Source organism: Nanorana parkeri, unplaced genomic scaffold (genome assembly GCF_000935625.1).
Source record: "Nanorana parkeri isolate BGI_ZX_2015 unplaced genomic scaffold, ASM93562v1 scaffold924, whole genome shotgun sequence".
NCBI classification, from domain to species: domain Eukaryota; kingdom Metazoa; phylum Chordata; class Amphibia; order Anura; family Dicroglossidae; genus Nanorana; species Nanorana parkeri.
This window is the reverse complement of record NW_017307192.1, coordinates 25900-35868: the sequence shown is the minus strand read 5'-3', so window position 1 is coordinate 35868 and position 9969 is coordinate 25900. Positions and strand designations below refer to the sequence as shown.

Below are 9969 nucleotides of genomic sequence, written 5' to 3'. Positions count from 1 at the left end.
CGCGTGTCTATTTATAAACAATTATCAGAGCCATTCGCCCTGCCAATCTCTGTGAACGTTTGTTCTGTGTAAATAGAGGCAAAAAGGAACGTCCTCAGTCTATTTTCTTTTTAGATCAAATGTAATGAAATAAAGCATTAAGGTCACTAGATAGAGCCGAGGAGCATAGGAAGTAAATATTAGGGCTGCGAAAATTAACGATTAATCCCTCGTTTAATTGTTAATTTTTTTGATCGATCAAAATAATTTTGATATTCGAAATTAATCGATTAAAAAAAATTTCGATTAATCGAACAGGAAATTTTTAATCATTACCAGCCCTAATAAATATGTATTTCCTATGCTCATTGGCTGCATCTGGTGGTGAATGGCTCTGTGAATAGTTTATAAATAGACACCTAGGAAATAAAAGTGTACACTCTTTTTGTACTGAAATACGTTTACATGGAATATTATGAGTGTGTTTGTACCTTTTCTATCTCCGGTTGTTGTTTATTATATTGGGTGAACACACCACATGAATGTACGTGCCCAGTTAAGGGGTGGAGTGAGTATATTTTTTATAATATACAATACGGTAGTACTTGACAAAAGCCTTATGGTATGTAGACAAAAGAGACAGTTCCGAAGCCAAAAGGCTAAGGGCTGGGAGTCATGGAAAGCTTTTTAGGCAATTATAGGACCTTCACAAACACTTAAAATTGTATAAAAATATCATATTTTTATTAAAATATTAAACATTAAAAATACAAAAACATAAAAACATATATGCATGTTGGTGCTCAGCTTAAACTTGATAAGCATAAACCTCATATACTCATATACTCATATACAAAGTTATAGTCAGTGAGTCCTTAGTTGGAGTCGATGGATGGTTACTGTTGTGGAAAGTTTTCCACAACAGTAACCATCCATTGACTCCAACTAAGGACAACGTTTCCACAACAGTAACAGTCCATTGACTCCAACTAAGGACAACGTTTCCACAACAGTAACAGTCCATTGACTCCAACTAAGGACAACTTTTTCACAACATTAACAGTCCATTGACTCCAACTATGGACAACTTTTCCACAACAGTAACAGTCCATTGACTCCAACTAAGGACAACGTTTCCACAACAGTAACAGTCCATTGACTCCAACTATGGACAACTTTTCCACAACAGTAACAGTCCATTGACTCCAACTAAGGACAACTTTTCCACAACAGTAACAGTCCAACTAAGGACAACTTTTTCACAACAGTAAGCCCTCAAGGGCAGGGCCCTCCTTACCATCTTGTCTTAAATTGTATTGTGACTGTAATGTCTTCCTTATATTGTAAAGCGCTGTGCAAACTATTGGCGCTATATAAATCCTGTATAATAATAATAATAACAATAACAGTAACAGTCCATTGACTCCAACTAAGGAACAACTTTTCCACAACAGTAACAGTCCATTTACTCCAACTAAGGACAACTTTTCCACAACAGTAACAGTCCATTGACTCCAACTATGGACAACTTTTCCACCACAACAGTAACGTCCATTGACTCCAACTATGGACAACTTTTCCACCACAACAGTAACGTCCATTGACTCCAACTATGGACAACTTTTCCACCACAACAGTAACAGTTCATTGACTCCAACTATGGACAACTTTTCCACAACAGTAAGGCCCCATTCACACATAGCGATATATTGCGCGATTTCCGCCGCGATATCGCGAGAAGTTGCCGGCCAATGATATTCAACGGAGCTGTCTTAGCTCCGTGTCGCTCGTCGCGGTCGCAGATCGCTTCTACCGGACCCTTTTTTCTGCGGATTTTGCGCGATTTGTCTTTTTTCTATGGAGCCCGACGGAGAAGGTCGCGCTACCGTCGCTGGATCGTCGCCCCGAAAGTCGCGCTATCCCGGCCGCTGCAAAGGTAAGTCGCTACATGTGAATGGGGGCTAACAGTCCATTTACTCCAACTAAGGACAACTTTTCCACCACAACAGTAAATCGACTCCAACTATGGACAACTTTTCCACAACAGTAACAGTCTATTTACTCCAACTAAGGACAACTTTTTCACCACAACAGTAACAGTCCATTGACTCCAACTAAGGAACAACGTTTCCACAACAGTAACAGTCCATTGACTCCAACTAAGGACTCACTGACCATAACTTGTCATCATCTCTGTATATAAGTATATGAGGTTTATGCTTACCAAGTTTAGGCTGAGCACCAACCTGCATATGTTTTTATGTTTTGTATTTTTTTTTCAAATACATTTTTATTAGAAATGTTTGTCAAATAAAAGTCTCAAAACATGAAACATTAACACAAAACATGTACCAAGGAAAGGCATCAGGAAGAAAACAAAATAAAAGAAAAGAGCAGTATGTTGGTGAATGCCATAAGGGCCTTGCTGGTTGCCCTACATATCTGGTTACAAGTTGTGTGTGAAAGCATCAGATTAGGTGGTTTCTAAGAATCCAAGATCGTTAGATAATTGAAAAGTGTTTTGTATTTTATATGTCTTTAATAAAATATGATATTAAGTGTCTGTGAAGATCCTATAATTGCCTAAATAGCCCTCAACGACTCCGAGCCCTTAGCCTTTTGGCTTCGGAACTGTCTCTTTTGTCTACATATTTGCTTTATGGGTGTGGCTGTAGGACCTTCCCCTCTTGAACATAATTCTATTACTAAAAGCCTTATGGTAGACAATACATGACACTGTCAAATAGGAGTGGTGGCATGGCAGACTGAGTGGTATGGTTAGCACGCTTTGGGGGCAGAATCCCAGGTATCTGTGGAATTCATTTAGAAATATTGTAAAGTATTTTGGGCAGGTCCTCAGACCATTCCTAAAAGTATTTTCTGTGCTTTTGTCCCCCAGCGATATCTCTCCACTGAAGAATTTCTGCGTCTTTTTGGTATGCCTGTGGAAGAGTTCGTGAAGTTGCCATTGTGGAAGAAGAATGAGATCAAACGGAAACTACTTCTCTTTTAAGTCTTCTAGGAAAAACCTGCCCCCCTTTCAACCCACGGGAAGAGTGGGGCCAACGGGGTTATATAATCAGAAGGACTCTTGTTCCATTGCCTTGTGATGGGATTAAAAAAAGTTTGACTGGCATGTCTGATATGGGTGACGTCACGGGGCTAGAAATCAAACCCGAACTTACATCAAACGCCAATCATGGAGCCCAGATCAAGCACCACGGGAAACCCCAGATTCTCATTTAGGACCAAATCAATATACACAATCTATCTTTTCATTATGTAAGTTCAGTCTTCACGATAGAATGGGGTCACTTATACACAATAGATACTCTATAGAATTCTGTAATGGCAGATCACTAATTACACAGCAGGTACACCGTACGCTACAGGCGGCGAGGACATTTGTACACACCATATGCTTTACACTAATGTATATAACCCTCCTGTACATAGTAGATGACATGCACAGCTACTCACACTGACATATCGAATCACCTATAGCCTTTAGGGTCTCTCTTCACACTTACATTTCCAATAAGGACCGCCTCTATCGCTCCACAGCTCCCCCAGATCAGAGATATACGACGCAGGCTTTGTACTCCCAACTGTACACTATCATTAGTGAGTAGGAGCAGAGGTGCTACCGATCCCTTTGTTATATGCTGCCAGTGCTGTGTGCGTGTGTTTATGGGTGAGTGCTTTCAGTTTCCTGCATCCCTGTCTTTCAGTGAACAACATGGCAGATTTCCCAAAATAAAAAAAATGGCAGCTTATTTCATCCTCACCTGCTGCGAGTGGCTTGTGACATGCTGGATTTTTTGGTACATGTTTTTTTCCTTGCAACAGCTGTTCAGACTTATTGCCCACAGACATGTTGCAGACCCTTCATATCTATGTTTACGTGTACATGTACTGATGCCTTTCTCATTAAAGTGTACCTGTCACGTATACATGCCAAAGGCATCTTTGTATGAATTACAGCCACTGTGCTCTGTGCAGCCACTATGGAGCTAAGGAGAAAGGGATCCAGTATAAGATCCATCACTGCTCTCTAACTCATTGCATCCTCCATAGTCCTAAGACAGAGTTTTATATGGCACTGTTGGCCAACTGGACACCCAATACTGCAGCAGATGAAGGGCTACGCAACATGCAGGCTGCTGAACCAGCCTCCTCTGTACCATTCCGGCTGTACTGATGTGGAAGGTTTCGCCACTGGCCACTAGTGGAAGGGTTTACCACTGGCCACTTGTGGAAGGGTTTACCACTGGCCACTGGTGGAAGGGTTTACCACTGGCCACTGGTGGAAGTGTTCGCCACTGGCCACTGGTGGAAGGGTTCACCACTTGACTGGCATGTCTGATATGGGTGACGTCACGGGGCTAGAAATCAAACCCGAACTTACATCAAACGCCAATCATGGAGCCCAGATCAAGCACCACGGGAAACCCCAGATTCTCATTTAGGACCAAATCAATATACACAATCTATCTTTTCATTATGTAAGTTCAGTCTTCACGATAGAATGGGGTCACTTATACACAATAGATACTCTATAGAATTCTGTAATGGCAGATCACTAATTACACAGCAGGTACACCGTACGCTACAGGCGGCGAGGACATTTGTACACACCATATGCTTTACACTAATGTATATAACCCTCCTGTACATAGTAGATGACATGCACAGCTACTCACACTGACATATCGAATCACCTATAGCCTTTAGGGTCTCTCTTCACACTTACATTTCCAATAAGGACCGCCTCTATCGCTCCACAGCTCCCCCAGATCAGAGATATACGACGCAGGCTTTGTACTCCCAACTGTACACTATCATTAGTGAGTAGGAGCAGAGGTGCTACCGATCCCTTTGTTATATGCTGCCAGTGCTGTGTGCGTGTGTTTATGGGTGAGTGCTTTCAGTTTCCTGCATCCCTGTCTTTCAGTGAACAACATGGCAGATTTCCCAAAATAAAAAAAATGGCAGCTTATTTCATCCTCACCTGCTGCGAGTGGCTTGTGACATGCTGGATTTTTTGGTACATGTTTTTTTCCTTGCAACAGCTGTTCAGACTTATTGCCCACAGACATGTTGCAGACCCTTCATATCTATGTTTACGTGTACATGTACTGATGCCTTTCTCATTAAAGTGTACCTGTCACGTATACATGCCAAAGGCATCTTTGTATGAATTACAGCCACTGTGCTCTGTGCAGCCACTATGGAGCTAAGGAGAAAGGGATCCAGTATAAGATCCATCACTGCTCTCTAACTCATTGCATCCTCCATAGTCCTAAGACAGAGTTTTATATGGCACTGTTGGCCAACTGGACACCCAATACTGCAGCAGATGAAGGGCTACGCAACATGCAGGCTGCTGAACCAGCCTCCTCTGTACCATTCCGGCTGTACTGATGTGGAAGGTTTCGCCACTGGCCACTAGTGGAAGGGTTTACCACTGGCCACTTGTGGAAGGGTTTACCACTGGCCACTGGTGGAAGGGTTTACCACTGGCCACTGGTGGAAGTGTTCGCCACTGGCCACTGGTGGAAGGGTTCACCACTGGCCACTGGTGGAAGGGTTCACCACTGGCCACTGGTGGAAAGGTTGGCCACTGGTAACTATTGACGTAAGTAACACTCAATGTTTTGCCGCTAATTCTGGTAAATTGACATCTGAATGGTGTTTCTGCCTGTGGTGTGAATACGTTACTGGTCTTCTTAATCTTCACCAAAGTTATGTCATATACATATCTCATTTCCAACTGCACTCTCCCTATATATTACATGCCTCTTTTTCTGATTCCATAATGTAACCCCATTCCGTGTCTCTTGTCCCATGTGTTCCATGTGTCTCCTGACTTGTCCTTGTTAATATTACCTTCACCATACCCTTATGGGGCACGCTAATGTTTTATTTTCACTCATTCCTACACGTGTCCAGTGTCTACCTTCTATGTTCAAGCTTTTCCTTCTTTTTTTTTTTTGGCTTCTGATGTATAATTATTAATATTATTATAATTATTAAAGGTAACTGAATATTATGATCTGCTGTGTACACTGTTTTTGTGATAAACCAGAGTGGGAAAGGCCAAGTGAAGTGGTTGAGGTTGGGATGTCCATTTGCCATATTAAAAAAGAGAAGTAAAGCCAAACCTGTTTTTTGGGCTTTACTTCTCTTTTGGGTCACAGGAGTACATTTAGTAATGTACTCCTGTGACCCAAAGTCACCATATAGCTGGCTGCTGCCCACTATCTGCTAACAGCACAGAGCCGTGCCGCATCCAGGAAAGATCCCAACAATATCGTTAGGATTCACCCAGCTGCCTGATTGACAGCTGGCCCTGCCTCTGTAGAGCCATAGCCAACTGTGCTAGCCCCCTCCCCTGTCTGAAGGCTGGAGGAACAGAGAATGGGGAGGGAGGAATCACTGTAGGGAGCCGTGACTGACAGTCATGGCTCCCTGCAGTGAGAAGCCGTAAGCCATTAGGGGTTACACGGTCGCTCAACTCTCAGTACAGAGCTGACGTATGATTGCTGCAGTGTCCAATGCCGGCTCTAAGTATATTTTAGGCTAGGTTCACACCTAGGCGATTGCGCAGTTGTCGCACGTTTTTGTTTGGGCAATTTTGCAAGGAAAACTGCGCGGTTGTTGCGCGTTTTTCAATGCCTAGAGATATCTATGAGACCCAAACTGCGCCACAACCGCCCGACAAAAGCGCTTCAGAACCTTTTTGTGCGACAGGCGATTTCTAACGCGTGACAAATCGCAAAGGTGTGAACTGTTTCCATAGACTTGAATGGAAATCTGTTCCGTGTGATATCGCACAGATAAATCGCTTAGGTGTGATCCTAGACTTACTCTCCCAATACTTTTCCATTAAGTGGGAGTAGGGCAAAGTGGAACACTGGGAGCAAGAGTCATGAGGAACACGGGATTTAGGGGAGGTTTGTAGCTGTTTATCTAAATCTTGGACTGGATTAGGAAATAATAGCCACTGATATCATTACTATGGTAACTAACTATAGGTAAAGCAGCCTTTCTCAACCAGGAAGATGTGGCACCCTGCATCACAGCATCATACCATTCTATTGTGAAGGGGACATCTGATGTGAAAGGAGGGGACTCTGACATGAAGGGGGCTCCTGATGTAACGGGGGCATTCTCATGTGAAGGGGGAACCCCTTTTTTGTGTCTTTGCATGGGGTCCCCGTTACGATTCATACCATGAATAGGAACAAAATGTTCAGACCTCCAGTAGCAGTGGTACTCAAAACCGCAAACGTGTGAACATATATGAAAAATTGTCACGATTTTATTGCACTTCATAATTAAACTAAAATATGATAAACATGATATAAAACCTCCTTCCTAAAAAACATATAAAAATATCCCCAGCATGCCTGTGCCATCCAATAATTACTAATATTTCTAGGATGCTATATATCCTGGGGTAGCAAATGATATCTCTAGAAATATAATTTGTTTGCAAACAGGGAAGGACGTGAAGTCCTATTGGAAATGGTGAAACAACTGATGTGTATCTCAATACAAATACAATACAAATCAATAAACTAAACGTGAGATTGTAGTCCATCACAGGAGCGAGCTTGGAGTGGTGACTACTTTACAACACACACAGGGACCATGAGGAACAAAAGTAGCCCCCTCCAGAAGGAAGGACAGTGTCAGCACCAATTCAGAGATGATTGGAGGATCTACAGCCGAGTGATACACAAATAAGTTTCAAAGTGAAATCAGAGGGACAAACTGAGAGACAGACTGAGCTGCATCCCAATAACATACAACGCTTCTAAGTCTTTAACCCTTTGTTAGGACAGATAATGAAATCTGCCAGCATAGTACAGACAGGGTTAAAGGAGAACTATGGGGTCAGGGCTTTTCCCCATAGTTCTCCTAAGGGTCACGGGAGGACACAAACTAGCGTTCTCCCATGACCCAAAGCTCAGTATACCGCGAGCTTCAGCTTGCTGTATACTCAGACGCCGCAGCCGGAACGGATCCCGATATTGCTGTCGAGATCCACCCAGCTGCGGGATTGACAGCTGGCTCTGCCTATCCACAGGCAGAGTCAGCTGTGCCCGCCCCCTCCTCCGTCCGTTCCACCAGTCAGCGCTGGAGGATCGCACAGGGGAGGGGGGCAATCCCTGCAGGGCGCCGTGAGTAGCAGTCACGGCTCTCTGTAGGGATAGATCGAGAAGTGAGCGAGCGCTGGTATGTATTCGCTCAATTCCCGATCTACTGAGCCGACCTGTGACAGTTTCATTGTCACAGGTCGGCTCAGATTATGAGGCTGAGTGAAAATCACTCTCCTCATAATTCTCCTTTAATTAAAGTAAACATAAATTCCCACATCCCCCTCCATAACTTATTATTTTTAAGTAAAAAGCACTAAAAAATGTAACCAGCACATTTTTTTAAGCTATGCTCTGTGAATTAGAGCATATAAATTAATATAAAATAGGTGTTATTCTATTTTAGCTGCAACAGTGGAAATCCTCCCCAGCTTCCCCCCCTATGCAATGTTAAGGAGGAGGCTATGGGAAGTTATGTTTACCCTACTTACCCCTGTCTGTACTGTGCTGGAAGATTTCCCTATCAGTTGTGCATGGATACATACAATGAACAAACAAGGCTTTTTCTTGGCGATATTGTCTTGCAAAATTATTTTTGTATGCCATCTATAGACAAAAGATAAATATAGATAAAAAGTCTGAAAAAAAGGATCAAAAATTATTATCAGAAAAAATATAAAAAGGGGTTTGGGGGGTACATACTTGTTGAAGTTCTTCAGATAATGCGATGCAGGCATGTCAAGCTCTGATGAAAGAGTGGGCCAGACTGAGAGGTCTACATTTCCAAGGGGTGCTTAATGTCTGCTGTAGTAGGCTGCATTACATCTGCGGAGGGCCACAACTTCTCAGTTCTGGAATATGATTATGAAAATTCTGAAATTAACATTATGGAAAACATTTCAATTTATTATATTTAATCTCAGAGAACGGGGCAAAAACATTTCAAGAAATATTTTGTTGCAAAATTATGTAAGTGTAATTTATCAATTGGGTAACAACTGTTGCGTGGGAAGGGGGCAGGGCATTCCTTTTTTTTATCCTTAAAGCCACTGTGGGAAGAAGTGAGAGAGCCACATGCGGTCTTGACATGTCTTCTCTGAGGAAAGAACCGTTCCTGAGGTAGCCTGAGACTGGGATATCTCAATCTGGCCCATTATGCCACCTACAGGTCATCTGCTGTGACTTCAATGTAAATAGAGTTACTGGTGTAATTACACTGCCTACATTTTTAACATGAAAAAGGGAGCACCTGGTGTGGGGAAGATTTGCAAAAAAACGGGCACGTATAAATCGCTCTCAGTGGCAAGAAGAATGCCCTGTAGTTGGCTGTCAGTGAAGGGTAATGCTCCAGCTTTGGTCATCAGTGGATGGTAATAACCCGGTATTGGTCATATGTAGGGGAATGCCCAGGTGTCCTTCATCAGTGGGGAGAACAATGTTTGTTGTGAGCTATCATTGGAAAGAAGAATTTCCCAACAATGGCCATCAGTGGGGAGAAGAATGACTTGTTGTGGAGAGAAGAATTCCCCAACAATGGCCATCAGTGGGGAGAAGAATTACTTGTTGTGGTCTGTCAGTGGAGAGAAGAATTCCCCAACAATGGCCATCAGTGGGGAGAAGAATGACTTGTTGTGGTCTGTCAGTGGAGAGAAGAATTCCCCAACAATGGCCATCAGTGGGGAGAAGAATGACTTGTTGTGGTCTGTCAGTGGAGAGAAGAATTCCCCAACAATGGCCATCAGTGGGGAGAAGAATGACTTGTTGTGGGCTGTCAGTGGAGAGAAGAATTCCCCAACAATGGCCATCAGTGGGGGGAAGAATGACTTGTTGTGGTCTGTCAGTGGAGAGAAGAATTCTCCAACAATGGCTGTCAGTGAAGGGGGGG

At 43.0% G+C, this 9969-nt stretch overlaps 1 protein-coding gene across 1 annotated transcript in view; it reads left to right on the top strand.

Moving 5' to 3' along the window:
- DMTN (dematin actin binding protein) overlaps nt 1–3932 on the top strand; it is a 51292-nt gene extending 47360 nt beyond the window's left edge. The window contains exon 18 of the mRNA XM_018566212.1: nt 2879–3932. Within this exon, the coding sequence (XP_018421714.1) occupies nt 2879–2992 (114 nt within the window). The 3' untranslated portion in view covers nt 2993–3932. The remainder of the gene's footprint in view (nt 1–2878) is intronic.
- The last annotated feature ends 6037 nt before the right edge of the window (nt 3933–9969 follow it).